Raw genomic sequence first — 21293 nt, 5'->3', positions numbered from 1 at the left:
AACGCCGTCAGTAAAAATATAGTGTTCACGTGAACTAACATCTAGGGTTAACATCAATGAGGAATGCGAGTTCCTAAACGTAATTTATTGGCATGCTGTGTCGTATCCTTGCGTTACCCCTAGAGTAGCGCTCTACAGAAGTACGGTTCGGTAGTTCTGCTACAGTACAGTACATAAACCACGTAGCAAACGGTAGGATTACCGGTGCTATTGGTAGTATTGGTAGGGAAAGAAACGTAAATGAATGTATGACAAACAAACTGGGAGCCGACGACTCCACTTTTGTTTGTTTTGCACATAATTAGAACCGCATGTTGTACACTGTTAGTCAGTTGTGTATTTTATATTCTTACAAAAAATAAATTGATTTTATAAATAACAAAAATTACATGATGCGTAAATTCTTTACTGTTGTGTAACTACATAAATTACTTTTGATGCAAGTACAGTATACGTACAAAAATATTTAAAAACATTATTATTATTGTTGTTATTTTGTACTCAATGGAACGTTCGTCATCGTGATGAAAGGCAAGAGTTTCCTGTTATTACTGATCATTGCAAGAGTTGTTTATGATTAACAGAAACATGTTTTACGTAAGTTCGACGGTATATTGAAGCGATTTTTGATATATATTTTGCGTTTTTTTACCTTTTTGTTAAGGAAATTCCGTTTTCTTGGGCTTTGTGATAAATACGAATTTTTTTTATTTTGTATTGCAACCTCGCTCTGTTTCACTCTAAAAATCAGTAATTTTCGAATAAAACCTGATTTATACATTGACAGTTTCAGTTTTGCTATAAATACCATTTCTTTTTAACTGACAGAGAGGAGAATAACACGTAAAGCGTACAGCAAAAATGTTCGGTGGTCGTTTATATACCTCCACTCAGTTCCTAGACTGTTCAATGCTTCCTGTTTCTAGGGGAACCTACGCAATAAGCCACTGATCGCACGCCCAAACAAAGCGTTCGAAACGCGGTAACGGCCGACAAGTATGCAACACACCTAATGTACAGCTAACACGGTAACGATCGCAACTGACCAAGGCTACTAGGAAAACTACGTGCTTCAAAATGGTTCAAATGGCTCTACGCACTATAGGACTTAACACATGAGGTCATCAGTCCCCTAGACTTAGAACTACTTGAATCTAACTAACCTAAGGACATCACACACATCCATGCCCGAGGCAGGATTCGAACCTGCGACCGCAGCAGCAGCGCGGTTCAGGACTGAAGCGCCTAGAACCGCACGGTCACAGCGGCCGGCAACTACGTTGTCTACGCTTACTTACGATAGCCTACGGTAGTCTTACAACTCTAGTTGTCCTATAAATATTAATGTTCAAATGGGTCTGAGCACTATGGGACTTAACATCTGAGGTCATCAGTCCCCTAGAACTTAGAACTACTTAAATCTAACTAACCTAAGGACATCACACACATCCATGCCCGAGGCAGGATTCGAACCTGCGACCGCAGCAGCAGCGCGGTTCAGGACTGAAGCGCCTAGAACCGCACGGTCACAGCGGCCGGCAACTACGTTGTCTACGCTTACTTACGATAGCCTACGGTAGTCTTACAACTCTAGTTGTCCTATAAATATTAATGTTCAAATGGGTCTGAGCACTATGGGACTTAACATCTGAGGTCATCAGTCCCCTAGAACTTAGAACTACTTAAATCTAACTAACCTAAGGACATCACACACATCCATGCCCGAGGCAGGATTCGAACCTGCGACCGTAGCAGCAGCGCGGTTCAGGACTGAAGCGCCTAGAACCGCTCGGCCACTCCGGCCGGCTTAATATTAATGTAATGAGCGCTAGTAGTGGTGCTGTGATGTCACGTGACTAACCGGACTGCGATCTTAAGGAAAATAGTTGGATCACGCGCGCGGGTCACGAATGGTTGGCCACACCTGTATTAAGCTATGTTCCTTAACAGGCTATTACCGGACAAATTAACATTAAACATGGGATATTTTGTCAACTTCGCGATCAGACACCGAGTGCCGAGACTAAATTTCACAAATTCAGGAGAGAAAGCTCATGTGTGTGTGAAACAGCGAGGGAGGGAGGGCCGGACGGTGTGCCCGAGCGGTTCTAGGCGCTATAGTCTGGAACCGCGCGACAGCTACGGTCGCTGGTTCGAATCCTGCCTGGGGCATGGTTGTGTGTGATGTCCCTAGGTTAGTTAGGTTTAAGTAGTTCTAAGTTCTAGGGGGACTGATGACCCCATAGTGTTCAGAGCCATTTGAGTCATTTGAGGGAGGGAGGAAGTGGAGAGAGAGAGAGAGAGAGAGAGAGAGAGAGAGAGAGAGGGAGACGGAGGGAGACGGAAAGAAAAAAAAGTGTCACATCGTGTGGAAGACAACTTCAATAGGGACACTCGAGAAGATCTAATCAGGCAAGGACGGGGACTCAACCCAGCATCCACCTTAAGCAACTGAAGGTTGGTTGGTTAGGTTTAAAATAGGGGGGAAGGGACCAAACTATGAGGTCATCGATCCCGCGACTGAGGAAAATGAAGGGAAACGTAAATCTAGTGGGCTGGACCTAGAGCTGAAGCGCTCTTCTCGCGAATACCGGCCCTCTGCCTTACCAATCACTTCACGCTGTGCGACACACAAAGTTCCAGATGCGCTTTTTCTGCTTGTCAGGTGGAATGACTTTTGCCCGCAAAATTACGCTGAGACTGGAAAGACAATCACTAGCTAGCTTACTCTAGAGTTAATTATGTCTCGGTAAACTAACCTTTCTTAAATGGTTTTTGTGTAGTTGACGACCTACCATCGCTGTACTGGTGCCATGTAACTGATTTGGAGCGACTGCAGGAGAGCAGAGTGCGCGCACACACACACACACACACACGGGCGCGCTGATTAACCTGCAGCCGGACGGCCCATTTCCCCATTCATGTCGGCGCTTGTCAGTGCTAAGTTCAGCGCGATTCAGATGAGGTTGAGTGGCGCGCGTGGAAGTGCGTAGCCGCGGCATCCCCTTTAAGCCGGGGCGTGGCGGGGAAACTTCTGGAACGCGCATCGGCGGCTGGCGCCAACCGCCGCTTGCGGCTAAACGTCTCTCACGTGCCTGTTGAGGTTTCTGGGTGTTTTCTAAACAGACGCATGTGCGCAGAAGGTCCCAAAACAAATTTACGCGGCTCAGTACGTTCTAGGCACGCTAGGTGGTCACGGTTATACACTAGCAGCACAGCCTGGGCAACACCCAGTAGCAGGCTTGCCACCTATTGCCTTCCAGAAGCAAGAAAAATTTGCTTTTCAGTATTTCCTAAAGTTACTGACACAATCCAAAAGTTTAAAATGCTCTCATAATCTACTCATTTAAAGCTATAATCCCGTGTTAAAGCCTCAACACAATCTATATCTGCATCCAAACCTACATGATTACTCTGCAACTGGCAGAAAAAGAGCCCTTCATAAGTTTTGGAACAAACAGAATAGTTTTGTATTTACTTCGAGAAATAACAGGAAAACAATTAAACGTATTGTGTTTGTTATTCCAACAGACAGAATGGTATTCACAGATCAATAAATTGAACATTTTACTTCATTTAACGACTCACAAAACACAAATAATTTCGTATTTTTGTGAAATAACGAAGATTTGCATTCGCAAAAGTTTTGGGACAAAGTGCAGAAATAAACCAAAAACTAGGAAATAATGAGGAATTAGTACTTCGTACTGCTACCGCGACGTTGTAACACTTGGGTCAGCCATTTTGACATACTTTGTACAAGCTTCTGTCAGTACGAAATACCTACATTTTCCCATTCTTCTTGAAATCATCTCCAGATGGCTTGTTGTATGGGGACTCCTAGAATATTTCCTTCTAACGCATCCCATAAATTCTCTATGGGGTTCATGTTCGAACTTTGTGGAGGGGAATTGACAAGTTTTGGATTGTTCTTCAGGAGCCTCAACCGCACAATATAGGCGGTATGTCTGGGGTAATCGCCCTGATAAAATTTGAAACGGTCTCCAATCCCCATATTTTCTGCGCTCTTCTTCAAACTGCTCTTTAGAATCTGCAGGTATATATTTTTACCCATTGTTTCGTCAATGAGGATCAACTCACCCACTCCTTGGGCCAACATACAACCCCACATCATAACATGGCCGCTGCCATATTTCACTGTAGCTTACGTGTTTTTTTCTTCCCTTTCTTTATTGGGCTGCAGCCAGACCGGTATTTGTCGTCCGCAGCTCGTGGTCGTGCGGTAGCGTTCTCGCTTCCCACGCCCGGGTTCAAGGATTCGATTCCCGGCGGGGTCAGGGATTTTCTCTGCCTCGTGATGACTGGGTGTTGTGTGATGTCCTTAGGTTAGTTAGGTTTAAATAGTTCTAAATTCTAGGGGACTGATGACCTCCGATGTTAAGTCCCATAGTGCTCAGAGCCATTTGAATCATTTTTGATATTCCCTACAGTACTTTTCTTCATATTCAGTAACGTTGCTATTTCTCGGCATGTTCTTCCCTTTTCGTGGTCGAATGTTACTAACTGCCTCTGTTCAAAAGTGCTGTTTTCACCTCTACGTATCATTGTATAAAACCACACTTGTGTTTCCTTTGAGCTCTCGACAGGTAATGACTGACATCGCAGGAAGTAACGAATAACAGAGACATGCCCACAGACACTGTTGCCAATATTTGTACCAAGACTTTTGAAGTTCAGAGTTTCATATCTCGCAGTAGGAAATGGGTCTTGTTCTGTTGTAAACAAGCAAACATAAGTGAATGCACTTTTCGTCGCCCATAATTACATATACAACTTGCAGGCGTACATCCTTATTTATGTATTAACCATCATAAATTTTTTCATAACCAGACATACTGTGCACAATGGTTGTCCCAAAACTTATGAGACGCACTGTAAATACCTGGCAACTGTTTCATCGAACACGTTCAAGCTACTTTTCTACCGTTCCACACTCGAATAGCGCGCTGGATAAGGGAACAACTGAATCTTTCCTTGCGAACTACGTACAAGAGCGCCAACAAACTATTTTCGCGTTCGGAGGAGAGAGTTAGTGACTGAAATTTCATGAGAAGGTCCGGCCGCAACGGAAAACGTCTTTATTTTAATGATTGCCAACCCAATTCGCGTGTCATGTGCGTGACTCTCACCCCTATTTCGCGATAACGCCTAAAGAGCTGCCCTTCTTTGTACTTCATAGATGTTCTCCGTCAGCCTTATCTCATGCGGATGCCCCACAGCGCAGCAATACTACAGAAGTGGACGGACATGTGTAATGTGAGCAGTCTGTTTAGTAGACCTGTTACATTTTCTAAGAGTTCTGCCAATAAGTCGCAGTCTTTGGTTTCGTTTCCCCACAATATTATCTATGTGGCTGCTCCAATTTAAGTTTTTCGTAACTCTAATTCCTAAGTATTTAGTTGAATTCACAGCCCTTAGATCTCCGTCATTTATCGTGCAACCGAAATTTAGCGGATTCATTTTAATACGCATATGGTTGACTTCACACTTTTCATTACTTACACTGAAGTGCCACTTTTCGCACCATCGAGATACCGTGTCTAAATCGTTTTCCAATTGGTTTTGATCATATGACGATAAATGGCAGCATCATCTGCAAAAAATATAAGAGGGCTGCTCAGGTTGTCTCTTAACTGCTTACGTAGATCCCAGCAGGGGAACTGTAACATTTCCTTGGGGAACGCCAGATATTACTTACGTTTTTCTCGATGACTTTTCGTCAGTTATTGCAAACTGCGACCTTTCTGATAGGAAATCAGGAATCCAGCCACACAACTGAGACGACACTCCATAGACATGAAATTTGATTCGCAGTCGACTGTGAGGAACACTATCGAAGGCCTTCTGGAAATCTAAAAATATGGAATCAATCTCACACCCCCGTCGACACCATTCATTAAAACTAGTCAACTGTTACAGTTAGAAACTGTGTTCATGCCTTTAGGCGCACAAATTTAGCCAGACTGGATTCATCCAGTATTTGAAAATGAGAGCACTTTGCGAATTTCATATGTAATTTCAAACCTTTACGAACGTTTTCCTCGCTGGCACCTCCTACTAAATGATGAAAGGAAACAAGTTTATCACTTACTACATTTTGCTATTCGTGCCATAAAACTGCAGCATCAGGCATGACGTTTTAATTTATGAACTGTTCTCGGCTGACTCTGTTCCCAACGCATTTTGCAGACAACATCCACTTATTCACCCAATGTACCTGCAAAGCTATATTAATATCCGAAACACAGTCGAAGTATGAGATCATGAACACTGGTGTGAGTGAAAAACTAGTTTCTGCTTAAAACGGAGCGCTAATTACCCAAACTATACTCATCCATTGTGTGATATCGACAGTACTTCGCGAATTATAATAAACGTTAAACGTAATTTCAAGCGTTTTCTAAGCTTTTTCTATCTTACTTGCTTAAAGTCCAATATTTAATACATTAACTCGGTTGTAACATTTATCAGACGTTTCAAGATATTGTATACATGGAAGCTCGAATCTTTACAGAATAGTGGCCGTTGTGTTTCTGTTTCTAGATTCCTTCAATAATGATAGTGTAACCAGCCCATCACTTACCAAAGTCCTAATGATATTCATTGGGGATAATGACGATTAAAAACTTCGAAAAAAAGCTTAACGGAATTTAACACTTTAGATGATATTTAATATGTCTTCACAGGATGGCTTTCTTCCCCCCCCCCCCCCCCCCCCGGTCAGTCTTATGATTGGTTTGATGCGACCCGTCACGATTTCCTCTCCTGTGCGCCAACCTCTTAACCTCAGAGTAGCACTTGCAACCCACGTCCTCAATTATATGCTAGATGTATTCCAATCTCTGTCTCCCTCTACAGTTTTTGTCCTCTACAGCTCTCTCTAGTACCATGGAAGTTAATCAAATGGTTCAAATGGCTCTGAGCACTATGGGACTTAACATCTTCGGTCATCAGTCCCCTAGAACTCAGAACTACTTAAACCTAACTAACCTAAGGACATCACACACATCCATGCCCGAAGCAGGATTCGAACCTGCGACCGTAGCAGTCGCGCGGTTCCGGACTGACGCGCCTAGAACCGCTCGGCCATCGTGGCCGGCCGGGAGTTAATCCCTTTTGTCTTCATAGATGTCGTACCGCAATGTCCCTTCTTCTTGTCAGTGTTTTCCACATTTTCCTTTCCTCTCCGATTTTGCGCAGAACATTCGTCTGCAGCACCACGTCTCAAATGCTTCGATTCCCTTCTGTTCCGGTTTTCCCACAGTCTATGTTTCACTACCATACAATGCTGTGCTCCAAACGTACATTTTCAGAAATTTTTTCCTCAAATTAAAGTCTATGTTTGATACTATTAGACTTATCTTGCCCAGGAATGCACTTTTGCTAGTGCTAGTCTGCTTTTGGTGTCCTCTTTGCTCCGTCTGTCATTGGTTATTTTGCTGCCTAGGTAGCAGAATTCATTAACTTCATCTACTTCGTCACCATCAATCCTGATGTTCAGGTTTTCGCTGTCCTCATTTCTGTTACATCTCATTACATTCGTCTTTCTTAGATTTGCTCTCAGTCCATAGTCTGTGTCCATTAGACTGTTCATTCCATTCAGCAGATCCTATAGTTCCTCCTGACTTTCACTCAGGACAGCAATGTCAGCAACGCATCGTATCATTGATATCCTTTCACCTTGAATTATGATTCCACACCTGAACCTTTCCTTCATTTCCATCATTGCTTCTTCGAAGTACAGATTGAACGGTAGAGGCGAAAGACTACATCCTTGTCTTATACACTTTTTAATCCGCGCGCTTCGTTCGTGTTCGTCCACTCTTATTATTCCCTCTAGGCCCTTGTACATGTTATATATTACCCATCTCTCCCTGCAGCTTGCCCCTTTTTTCCTCATCCATTCGAACATCTTTCACCATTTGACATTGTCGAACACTTTCTCCAGGTCGATAAATCTCATGAACGTGTCTTGATTTTTAGTCTTGCTTCCATTATCAAACGCAATAAGAATTGCTTCTCTGATGCCGTTACCTTTTTTAAAGACAATTCTCGCAGTTGTCAGCTCTTCCAATCTTCGGAATTGTATAGACGATATTTTTCCAAAAGTCAGATGGTATATCGCCAGACACATACATTCTACACACCAACGTCAATAGTCATTTCGTTGTCACCCCCCCCCCCCCCCCCCCCAATGATTTTAGAAATTCTGATGGAATGTTATCCATCCTTTCTCTCTTATTTGATCTTAAGTTTTCCGCAGCACTTTTAAGTTCCGACTCTAATACTGGATCCGTTATCACTTCAAAATCTACTCCTGTCTCTTCTCTCATTACATCAGACGAATTTTCCCCCTCATAGAGACTTTCAATGTATGCTCTCTGCTCTGCATTTAAAAGTGGAATGCCCGTTACACACTTAATGGTACCATCCTTGCTTTTAAATTCACCGAAGATTGTTTTGACTTTTCTATATGCTTATTCAGTACTTACGATAATCATTTCTTTTTCTACATCTTCACAGTCTTCATTCAGCCATTTCGTTTTAGCTTCCCTGCACTTCCTGTTTATTTCATTCCTCAGCGACTTGTATTTCTGTGTTCCTGAATTTCCCTGAACATTTTTGTGCTTCGTTCTTTCATCGATCAACTGAAGTATTTCTTCTGTTACCCTTGGTTTCTTTGCAGTTATCTTCTTTGTACCTATGTCTTTCTTTCCATCTTCTGTGATTGCCCCTTTTTAGAGATGTGCATTTCTCTTCAAGTTTACTGCCTACTAAGCTATTCCTTCTTGCTGTTCTATAGCCTTAGAGAACTTCAACCGTATCTCATCGTTCCTTAGTACTGCCATATTCCATTTCTTTGCGCATTGATGCTTCCTGACTAATCTCTTAAACTTCAGCCTACTGTTCATCAATACTAAATTCTGATCTAAGTCTGTATCTGCTCCTGGGTTCGCCTTACAATCGAGTACCCGGTTTCGGAATCTCTGCTGGCTATGATGTAACCTAACCGAAATCTTCCTGTATCTCTCGGCCTTTTCCAAGTATACCTCCAGCTCATGTGATTCCTGAACATAGCATTCGCTATTACTAGTTGAAATTTATTACAGAACTCAATTAGTCTTTCTCCTCACTCATTCCTAGTACCAAACCGATTCCTCCCGATTGATACGATACCCGTATTAGGTAAAATTACGCTCCGAATATTTTTGCGCCGATCGTGCAATACACTGTTCGCCCTAGGAGAAATTTCGTGATCTTTCTGTAAGAAAGGGTACATCAGGTTCCTTCTCCATTATTATCGAACAGTCTATACTCCTCAACATCCAGGTAACTTCCACCACCGAGGAAAAAAAATGAGGTCAGAATATAGACACGTCCGTGATATTACATACCGGTACAGTTACGGAACTTTTAGCATTGAGATAAAAAAAGAAACAAGAATCTGATGACAATATTTATGAATGTACAGCATGTCACAGCACTGGTCACCAAGAGATGTTTCCTGGTTTGCAGCCCAGTTAATGTTTACACATGGTGTGATATATTTTTGAATACGGTGTCGCTGGTTGTAAAACAACAGAATCATTTCGTAACCAGTTGCTGATGGGCGTATTACCTTAAAATAAGTCTAAGTCTCCGAGGAACATCGAGAACAATAGATCTAAATCTTAGTTTAGTAGCGTTTTATTGTATTTCTTATGAATTACAGTTGTCATTTTTCCACGACATTGTCCAACTCTGTTCTCCAGCAAGGTCGAGTGCAGATCTCGGTTCAAAAGGTTCAAATGGCTCTGAGCACTATGGGACTTAACTGCTGATGTCATCAGTCCCATAGAACTTAGAACTACTTAAACCCAACTAACCTAAGGACATCATACACATCCATGCCCGAGGCAGGATTCGAACCTGCGACCGTAGCGGTCGCGCGGCTCCAGACTGTAGCGCCTAGAACCGCTCTGCCACTTCGGCCGGCGCAGATCTCGGTTGTCGGTTGTTTTGCACTAGTATATGGTATTTGCGTCCCATACACCTGAAGCTAGGTAAGCTGTCGAAGTAACGTGTAAAAGTAGCTACACTTACTCGCCGCAAAACTCTAAGATTCGGAGATTCTCAATTCCCCCGTGGTTTCATATTTGGGAATAGCATTTCCCAGTCAAGCAGCCATGAAATAAGTGTTCTTAAGGCACTTCATTTGTTCGAAAGGAGTTCCCATAATACCAATGTCGGCGAAGCGTGAAAATTCTACCTATCGTGCCAACTGTATAATGCGGTGAACGTCTTTTTATATCGTGCCTGGTTTTTATCATTTATCTCTCACTTCTGTGGATGCTCATGTGACGAATAGACTGGTTTAAGAAAAGTTCATAGAAGAATCTGATGTAGCGAAGATTCTTCTGAAGCGAAGGAAAAGTAGCAAGCACAAGCTGAGATAGTGCAGTGGTGATAATTTGGACACACATTCCGGAGGACTGGGTTCATTTCCCTGTATGGTCATCCAGATTTAGGTTTTCCGTGATTTTTCCTAAATCGCTCAAGCCGAAATGCTAGAATGGTTTCCTTGAAACGGCCAGGGTCAATTTTCTTGCCCAATACGGGCTTGCGTCCTATCTCTAAAATCCTCATCGTCGACGGACGTTACAACATAATCTTCCTTCTCTCTACTACAGGTCTACCAGTATATTATCCTAGGAAGACGAGAAATATGCGCCGTTACTCATGTAAACCGAATGAAGGCTTCACAATGGCGCACACGTACCCTTCCCAAGAACTGTCCCCGTGTGCACCAGTGACAGAAAAACTTTTGTTTATATGCCCACGTACTTTCATTTACTACAAAGACTGTCGTAAGGAACAAAGATAAAAGACAGCTTGTGAACAACATGGTTTCCATACGCATATACGTTCGAATTTCGAACCTAGGAACATTATTGAGAAGTAGCTATCTAAGAATGAAATACATCTTGTAGAAGATACCATAGAATTAGGTCTTACACAACTTACATTACTTGTGACGCAAGATATTGTGCCATCGATGATTAGGAAAATAGCATGAAAAATATTCAATGTTCTTCGATAAGGCCGTCAGAAGGACAAGGACGAATAGCCAACATTTCCTGGAAATGTCGGGAAGACTTCCAGCAAGTACTGTGGCGCGGCCAGCAATCGTGGCCCATTCAGTGAACCGTTCTCCAGACAATGGGCGCTATCGTGGATCGACTAATAGTCTTGGTCGTTGCAGGATTTTATGGCAGCAAAGAGTGCTGTAAGCCAACGGAAAGAATTCTTTATGCGCTGAGTCACTCGAACGAGATTCGCAGCTTAGATGCCCCGCGTACCATACGTCTGCCAGCGTTGTTTGTTCAACATTCTGCCTCCAATTCCACGTGCAAAACCTTGATTTTACAGCGACTTCCGCCTGCGGATGTATATATGTATACATCCGGTTTGAAAATGATGATATCTTACAAGTAAAATGGTGCAAAACGTAAGCATACTGGCGCCAGACACCAGCTTGTCATTCTTGAAAGGAAGGAGTATTACCGTTTAACATGCCATCGACGAGGCTGTTAAAGGCATCGCTGAGAAGGTGGGAAATAATTTGAGGAGCGTGACATAAAACTTACACATGATCAGGCACCACTGCGGATCGCAGAAGCTGATCCGCAGACTATGGCATGAATAGAAATACTTGGCAAACTCAAACGGCTGGCTGCCCAAAAATAAACCTTAATAAGTTGGAGCTGATTGCATAAGGGGCGATTTTGCGTACTAAACCACAGTCACATCATGCTTCTAGTAGGTATGTTATACACTGAATCGTAGAGACCTGCCTCATCATTTAAAATAGATTAATATGACTGTTACACTATTATTTGAGACTGTTATGTTTTCTGCTGCCTTTAGTCCATGGATTTCTCGGAACTCAGCATGAAAGCACCGATTTAAAGACGATCTGGATAGCGTGCTTTTGAAGTTAAGTAACGTTTTTAATTTATAATGTAACTTCGTAGCCTTCGCGTCTGTGTTCCAAATTATATTGTTGAGTAATTCAAAACTATTCACAAAAACTTTGGAAAAAACTATCAGTTTTTTCGCCATAACTAATTTCGGAACGGAGGTAATTGCGGGTGCAGGTTTCAAACTAGATATTGTGAGGAAGTAGGGGAAGGTTTGGGGGAATCTAATCCCCCAAACCTTCCCCTATTTCCCAACAAGAAACAGCCGGCCGGTGTGGCCGTGGGGTTCTAGGCGCCTCAGTCTGGAACCGCGTGACCGCTACGGTCGCAGGTTCGAATCCTGCCTCGGGCGTGGATGTGTGTGATGTCCTTAGGTTAGTTAGGTTTAAGTGGTTCTAAGTTCTAGGGGACTGATGACCACAGATGTTAAGTCCCATAGTGCTCAGAGCCATTTTTTTAACAAGAAACAAATAGGGGAAGGGGGACCCCAATATGTTTGTGGATGGTTGCTGGGCCTACCACAACGTGTAGCTTCGTATCTGGCCAGAAACGCGTTATGTCACACCTGAAATATTTACCTAACTTAAATGAGTAATATAAACTTCTTGAGAGGACAACTTTACATATCGGAGATGTTTGAAAAATGTGTCACGTACTCATATTCCTACGGGAGCTACTACTGGTCACACCTTGAAAGGTTCCGATAAAAATGTGTCCGGAAACCAATACCTGTCGAGATATGGGGTGCTGAAGATCAGCATTTTATTTACGGGTAAGGCTCATTACTATACTACGATTAGTAGTTCACAGCCCATATTTTGTTTGCATATAAGATAGATCGCCACAATAGCCCCGTGTGGGCAGATGCAAATCCTTGAGGACTTACGGAGGAGAGCCATCAGGATCGCTTCAGTATCAGAGTATGGGCAGGAAATGTCGGTGACAGACTCATAGGACCGTACACTTCACCAAACAGACGAACAAGTGTTACGCATCACCGATTTCTGCGCGATGAATTACCAGCGACAACTGGAGAGCGGTACCCTTGCAGAAAGACAACAAATGTAGTTTATGCACGACGGAGCACATCCAGTTTTTTACGGATCGTACAACATCTCCTGTCCCAACGCTTCATGGGCGGCGGATTGGTCAACGATATACGGTAGTGCGGCCTCCCTGTCTGCCAGACCTGACTCCGTGGGCTATGAGCTCATTTAAAGGCGTTGGTGCGTGCCCAACCCATTGTCAAAATGTAAACTTTACAAGAGCGGGTGGTCAACGAACGTGACGCAGTCCGAATGGAGCGGGGTTATTTGAAATAGTGCGTAGTTTACTGGGAAGAAGAACGGAAGGACGTGTCAGTATACTACTTGTACGTAACAGACAGATGGAGAAGGGATGGCAGAGAGGTCCATTCCTCGACAGGTATCAGTTTCCGGACGTATCGTTATAAGAACTTATCTTCTAGTTTTGATCAGTACCACCCAGAGCGCGCCATCCCTCCCCCCCCCCACCCCCCAGTCTAGCTCTTAGGGAAAAGAAAAAATAAAGTGTAGTCAGCTGTTTCACTTTCAAGAAACCGGCAGCGGTGGCCGAGCGGTTCTAGGCGCTTCAGCCTGGAACCGCGCGACCGCTACGGTCGCAGGTTCGAATCCTGCCTCGGGCATGGATGTGTGTGATGTCCTTAGGTTAGTTAGGTTTAAGTAGTTCTAAGTTCTTACGTTCTAGGGTACTGATGACCTCAGATGTTAAAACTCATAGTGCTCAGAGCCATTTGGACTTTTTCAAGAAAACGACTGAAAAATCAGTATTTTTCAGGCATTTAAGAGGGAGGAAACTGGATCTTTTTAATGGCTTCTTACAAGTCACCATTCGCCCTCCAAAGTGTTAAAAATACTTCAGGCCCCCAGGCCTTCCCCCCCCCCCCCCCCCTCCCCCCTTTCTCTACAAGCTACAGTATAGGAACCCTTGGTTGTAGCGTACTTCGAGTACCACTATTATTTATTCCCTGCCTAGTTTCGATCACGAATCGTCTGGCGGAAGAGAGACTGTCGTTGAACCTCCATACCACCTGGATAATCTGTGATCTAATATTCATCGAGATTTATATGTGGACAATGTAACGTACTGTGCAAAAACAGGAAAATAAATCCACTGCCGTACGACTATACTATTCGTGACACATCACTGGAAACAGTAAGTACCGTAGGAGGAACTATTCGGAGCGACTTAAACTGGAATGAACATATAAAAGAAACTGTTGAAAAAGTAGGTCCGAGGGTAGGACTCTGTGAAAGAATGTTAAGGAAGTGGAACTCAAACACGATAGAAGTGGCTTACGAAAACTTCAGCATTATTCATCAGTCTGGGACACGCATCAGGTTGGAGTGTAGGAAAGAAGCACTGACGAAGAGAGGCGCGTTTCGTCACGGGATCGTTTAGTCGGCGCGAGAGCGTTGCGGAGATGCTCAACAAAATCCAGTGGCAGACGGTACAAGAGAGGCATTACGGAGAGGTTTGCTCTTGAAATGCCGAGATACCGCGTCCTGGTATCTGTCAAGCAATATAGTATTTCCTACCGTGTACGTCTCTGGAAAGGAAAGGGCGAGAGGGGAGAAGACAGTGGTAGCAGAAATCACGGTGTCTGGTGAAGCTGACACTCAGTTTTCGAAAAATATACATTTTTTTCGGAGTTCTTGACTGTTTTGTGCTACAGTTTGCGGTACAAAATTTGAATATTTTTGCAGAATTTCTTGAAGAAAACGATAGTGCTCGGGAAAATTTTGACCTTCTGAAAACATTATTTGCCAGTTTTGGAAAAAGATTATGATCGCAATTCTGACCAGCTCCCCGAGAGTTGTACAGAGAATCCTAATGGCATTTTTCTTCTGCAGATAGTAGTCTATGAGATAAGTGGAATTACTGCTTTTTAAGTAGTGAAAGTAAAACTACACTAAACTCCGTTCGAGTAAGCCTTGAAGGCCCAACAGTACCGACCGACCGCCGCGTCAATCTCAGCCCACGGGCGTCACTGGCTGCTGATGGACAGGGCCCTTGTGGTCAGCACACCGCTCTCCAGGCAGCAGCTGTCAGTTTGAGACTGGAGCTGCTGCTTCTCAGCAAAGTAACTCCTCAGTTTGCCTCACAACGACAGAGGGCACCCCCCTGCCAACATCGCTCGGCAGACACCGACGGTCACCCATCCGAGTGCTAGCCAAGCCCGACACGACTCGATTCGTTGGTCCAACAGAACAGGTTTCACCACAGCGGCAAGACTTTTGGTCTGAAGTGAAAGCGGGTCCCTCTTCGTTGCAGTTATCACCTTTTCAGCTGGTGAACCCCTTCTTCAGTCGAAAATCCATGGCGGACCCCTAGTCAGTCAAGAGCACAGTAACTTTAAATTTCAGAGCGAAACCCATGGGAACTGAAAGCTTCTTAATGCGCGTTCCATGTTCCCAACGACACCCCCCCCCCCCCCTCCCGGAAGTATCAATAGTCTTTGGTTTAGAGATGAATGAAAACAACTTGAAAGTCAAAAATCGACTTGTGAAATAGGTAGTGCACCTACAAAGCAAGTTTAACATTTAATGATGCCTGGGGCGGCATACGTGCCACCGAGCACTGTGATTGCATGCGTAATAGGTTTCAGCGCATCTACCGCCGTGAGACGGCGCACAAACGATCCTCGTATTGTTGCGAAACAGTCGATCAGAGAAGCCTTATTCTCCTGCACTAAACTGTGTATGCGTTCTCACTTAGGAGCCGCAAAGGCTGCTTGGGAATACGACCTGAAGTACGAAAAAGAAAATAGTGATGAATTTGATTTTCACATTTTTATTCAATAATTTTACTCATTATTTTACACGATTTGGTGATGGGCGACCGCGGACCCCCTAGAAAGAGCCGGAGGACCCCTTAGGGGTCCGCAGACCACACATTGGGAAGCCCTGTATAAACTATTGCCTGCGCAAAAAGTCACTAGAGTTTTCGACAGAACTCTTGGGGTGCTATCGAGAACTGCTCTCAGAACTCTAGTGCGTCTATTTCATGTGTTACTCGGGATTTTGATTGTAATTTTTTTCGCAAACTGGCGAAAAAAGTTTTACACCATTAAAATTTTTCCGAATACCGTTGTTTTACTCTCGAAATTCTGCAGAGTTATTCAAATTTTGTAGAGGGAACTCTACAACTGTAGCGCGTCTATCAAGAAGTGTGAAATAAAATGCATATTGTTGGTAAGTCGGATGCCAAATCCACATGAGTTTCGGCCTGACAGCGTAAGGGCACTCCGCCCGGTCAGTGGGGGAGTATTAGTGTAGATAAAGCAACTTTTGATTAATTTTTCGTCGAACATAACTCTCTCGTAATTTTGACCGTAACCCTAGCTATATTTTCGTAATACGTACACAGAGCATACTTTTAAAGATGCATATGTTTGTAAGAGGGCCCTGAACTTCAAAACATGAATATGACATTAGTTGCAAAAAATCTCATTCACTTCAAGGGGCCGGCCCGGGTGGCCGAGCGGTTCTAGGCGCTACAGTCTGGAACCGCGCGATCGCTACGGTCCCAGGTTCGAATTCTGCCTAGGGCATGGATGTGTGTGACGTCCTTAGGTTAGTTAGGTTTAAGTAGTTCTAAGTTCTAGGGTACTGATGACCTTAGAAGTTAAGTCCCATAGTGCTCAGAGCCATTTGAACCACTACAAGGGCTTAAGTATTTGGCTTACGCTTTACTCAAAAATCCACAATACTTACGGAATCTAGTATAAGAAATCATTAAAAACAGAAACTAATTTTCGAAAAATTTTAAAATAGTAAGTACACGACTAGATTACACTGTTTTCAGAAGGTGAGCATACAGTAGCACCCCCCCCCCCCCCCCACGCTCCCATAGTATTGAGAGGGGTAAGCCCGTCTTACATTGTCATTTAATGTTGGATGAGCATCTTCCGGATGCTCTCGCGCTCTATCTTATGTATTAGCACTATTCGTTTAGGGTCCCAGCCCAACGGACACTGAATCTATGTACCCGGAAGGTATCTATGCAAAGGTGGTGGAAAATTGCCCTCGGGAGGGAAAGAAAAGAAATGGTTCAAATGGCTATGAGCACTATCGGACTTCTGAGGTCATCAGTCCCCTAGAACTGAGAACTACTTAAACCTAACTAATCTAAAGACATCACACACATCCATGCCTGAGGCAGGATCCGAACCTGCGACCGGAACGGTCGCGCGGTTCCAGGCTGTAGCGCCTAGAACCGCTCTGCCACATTGGCCGGTTGGAGGGAAAGATCCAAGCTCGTTTTCCGCTACGAGATGCAATTTTAGTCTGGCACGAAGTTTCACTGCTGAACGCTCTACAGTGCAGACGAGATTTCTTCGTGCAGTTCTGGCTTAACGTACACTGCGTGGTAACTTGCAACTTTATTTAGTGTAGTAATGGTGGAGTAAAGCCTGTAAATCGAGTGAAAAACGGCCGTAGAGTGACGGAGATGTCCATCTGATGCGGCGGGCGGTGACCGGCGACCCGCGCCTGCCTGCAGGTGGGACCACACCCCGCGCCGTGCCCGGCAGCCAACAGGTACGGCAGAGAAGCTCGGCCCTGTACTCACCGATGCTGAGGATAGCCGGCAGCGCTGCCAGCAGCAGCCACAGGCGGACGTCCGCCTTCGCCATGCCTCGCGCCATCGCCACTTGACTTGCAGCTGGAGCCTGCTCTGCTGGTGTACGGGAGCTGCTGCTGCTGCTGCTGCTAACCGCTGACAAGTCTGTCCCGCACTGGCTGCGCCGCCGCCTCCAGGACCGGCCAGGCCCGGCTATCGGGTCGCGCGGGGGGAGGGGTGGGGGGAGACCGGCCGGCAGGGTGACGCGGGAGAGGTGGGGGGTGCTGGGTGGCGGGCGGGCAGGCGCCACCCCTCCCCCCCCCCCCTCCCTCGTCACGCGACGGTGGCGGCGTTGCCTTATCCTGCTGCTCTCCCCCGCGGCTGCGTCACGCCACAACCGTGGAGCAGCGCAACAATTGGCCGCTGAATAATCGAAGCATCTGTGCCGGGGCCGGGCAGATACAGCGGCAGGGGCGAGCGTGAATAACCCGGCAGTCGCACGCTGCCGCCCTCCCCCGCCAACTGCCGTCCAACTACTGCCACTTCTCACCCCGGCCAACGTATCTGCTCTCCACTGTGAACTACGGCAACTACGTCCAGGAAGGAAGCTCTTAGTGCTATGTTGATAGTGTTAGTACAGCAACCAGCCACAAATTTACTTTCAGTTCCTTTATTCAAAGGGTACCGTTACCGGTTTCGAATCGTTGTGATTCATCCTCGGACGGTTTACACGCTTTCTTTATGACATATGGTGTGTTTTTTACAGATTAATTGTCCTAAAATATAAATAATACATAATTATAAACACGCCCCACCGTAAATCAGGAATATACAAACTCAGATGTGATACATGCCCAAAATTCAACATTGGACAGACAGGTAGAAGTTTTGAAATTAGATACAAAGAACATATTGATGCTTTAAGACTTGGTAACTTGAATAAATCAGCATTTTCAGCCCGTATTGCTGAAGAAAACCATTCAGTGGGAAACAATAAGGACAACTTAAAATCTTTGCATCTAGCAGAAAAAGGAGCCACTATGAATATATTAGAAGAATTAGAAATACACACACACAAAAACAGCACCCCAGACTATATCCTTAACGAACAAACAGAGTTAGCTAACACCCCTTTCCTGAAAAATTTCCAAAAATTACTTTCCTGCCTTCAAAGCAAATAATATTAGTACACCTATCTGCAGATCAAGTAGCAAATTTACATGTTACTATAATTCTCATGATACTAAATGTAATTAAACAATATACTATTTTACCTATACAGTACTATACAGGGTGTTACAAAAAGGTATGGCCAAACATTCAGGAAACATTCCTCACACACAAATAAAGAAAAGATGTTATGTGGACATGTGTCGGGAAACGCTTAATTTCCATGTTAGAGCTCATTTTAGTTTCGTCAGTATGTACTGTACTTCCTCGATTCACGTTATCATGATTTCATACGGGATACTCTACCTGAGCTGCTAGAACATGTGCCTTTACAAGTACGACACAACATGTGGTTCATGCACGATGGAGCTCCTGCACATTTCAGTCGAAGTGTTCGTACGCTTCTCAACAACAGATTCGGTCACCGATGGATTGGTAGAGGCGGACCAATTCCATGGCCTCCACGCTCTCCTGACCTCAACCCTCTTGACTTTCATTTATGGGGGTATTTGAGAGCTCTTGTCTACGCAACCCCGGTACCAAATGTAGAGACTCATCGTGCTCGTATTGTGGACGGCTCTGACACAATACGCCATTCACCAGGGCTGCATCAGCGCATCAGGGATTCTATGCGATGGAGGGTGGATGCATGTATCCTCGCTAACGGAGGACATTTTGAACATTTCCTGGAACAAAGTGTTTGAAGTCACGCTGGTACGTTCTGTTGCTGTGTGTTTCCATTCCATGATTAATGTGATTTGAAGAGAAGTTATAAAATGAACTCTGACATGGAAAGTAAGCGTTTTCGGACACATGTCCACATAACATATTTTCTTTCTTTGTGTGTGAGGAATGTTTCCTGAAAGTTAGGCCGTACCTTTTTCTAACACCCTGTATATGTATATTGAAAAAAAGAAACTTTATAATTAATTTAACAATATCAACTCAAAAATTCAATGTCTCTGTAGTAGTGTAAAAGGCATTACAGTTGAGTAAGTGAATATATGATCCTTTCCAAACATAGAACATCATCGTCAAATGTTACGATATATCATAGCATCTGTGATACTCATATGTTTGTAAGCTCTTTGTATGTATCAAAACATGTGGTGCGTGGTAGAAATCTTCTCAGTGACAAATCTAAAGTGTTCAGTGAGAACAGTTTACGTGTGCATCAATAAGCATGCAGTACGAATGCATTTACATCTGTTGGACGAATGTTATGAAAACAAACACTCCAAACCGACGTTTCACGTAAGCCACATGCAACGAAAATCTGTAACGCAACCATCTGTGTATGGCGTGTTTATAACTGTCTATTATTTATATTTTAGGACAATTAATCTGTAAAAAACATACCACATGTCATAAAGAAAGCGTGTAAACCGTCTGAGGATGAATCACAACGATTCGAAACCGGTAACGGTACCCTTTGAATAAAGGAACTGAAAGTAAATTTGTGGCTGGATGCTGTCCTAACATCATCAACATTTGTCTTCAAACAACAGCCACGGTCTCCATGTCATCATACGACAAAATTGCATCTTAGCGCTATTTCCGTCCGCACAAATGTACGTCAACCTGCAAAAGACGGGGGACTGAACAGCACCTGAAATAAAACGTAGAGACAAGTATCCCTTCTATGCTTTTCCAATTCATGCTTTTTAACGAGCGATAATTGTGTCACAGTTAATACCGAAAATTGACACGGTTGAATGTACACAATGATACAAATAAAAATGTGCTCTCAAATGAAGGTCCGCTACGGGAGTTGCACATCTAACTGGGGATATGTTATTACTAGCTGCCACTGACGTACGTATGAAATTTCCTCCATGTGCTCGTATGTGAAATATAAGCTGTTGGTATACGTCGCTGGCAGTCCGGCTCAAATGTAATCCATGGCAAACCTCACCAGTAAATACAATATTACACTGAAGAGCCTAAGAAACAGGTACACCTGCCTAATATCGTGTACAGCCCCCGCCAGCACGCAGGAGTGCCACAATAAGACGTGGCATGGACTCGACTAAAGTCCGAAGCAATGCCGGAGAGAACTGACACCATAAATCCTGCAAGATGTCCATAAATCCGTAAGAGTACGAGGGGGTGGAGATCTCTTCTGAACAGCTTGTTGCAAGCCATCCCAGTTATGCTCAATAATGTTCATGTCTGGGGATTTTGGTGACCAGTTGAAGTGTTTAAACTCAGAACAGTTTTGTGGAGCTATTCGCAGCAACTCTACGAGTGTGGGGTGTCGCATTGAACTGCTGGAATTGCCCAAGAACGCCGCAATGCCACAGTGGACATGAATGGATGCAAATGATCTGACAGGATACTTAAGTACGTCTCACATTTCAGACGCGTATGTAGACGTATCAGGGGTCCCATATCATTACAACTGCACACGACCCACCCCATTATAGAGCCTCCACCACCTTGAACAGTCCCCTGCTGACATGCAGGGTCCATGGATTCATGAGGTTGTCACCTTACCCGTACACGTCCATCCGCTCGATACAATTAGAAACGAGGCTC

At 44.2% G+C, this 21293-nt stretch overlaps 1 protein-coding gene across 1 annotated transcript in view; it reads right to left on the bottom strand.

The window, feature by feature from the left end:
• The window catches only part of LOC124619246 (protein FAM151B), a 381817-nt gene extending 364057 nt beyond the window's left edge, over window positions 1–17760 (bottom strand). The window contains exon 1 of the mRNA XM_047145492.1: window positions 17595–17760. Within this exon, the coding sequence (XP_047001448.1) occupies window positions 17595–17670 (76 nt within the window). The 5' untranslated portion in view covers window positions 17671–17760. The remainder of the gene's footprint in view (window positions 1–17594) is intronic.
• Between the last annotated feature and the right edge of the window lie 3533 nt (window positions 17761–21293).

Source organism: Schistocerca americana, chromosome 6 (genome assembly GCF_021461395.2).
Source record: "Schistocerca americana isolate TAMUIC-IGC-003095 chromosome 6, iqSchAmer2.1, whole genome shotgun sequence".
NCBI classification, from domain to species: domain Eukaryota; kingdom Metazoa; phylum Arthropoda; class Insecta; order Orthoptera; family Acrididae; genus Schistocerca; species Schistocerca americana.
This window is presented reverse-complemented; position numbering and strand designations above follow the sequence as displayed.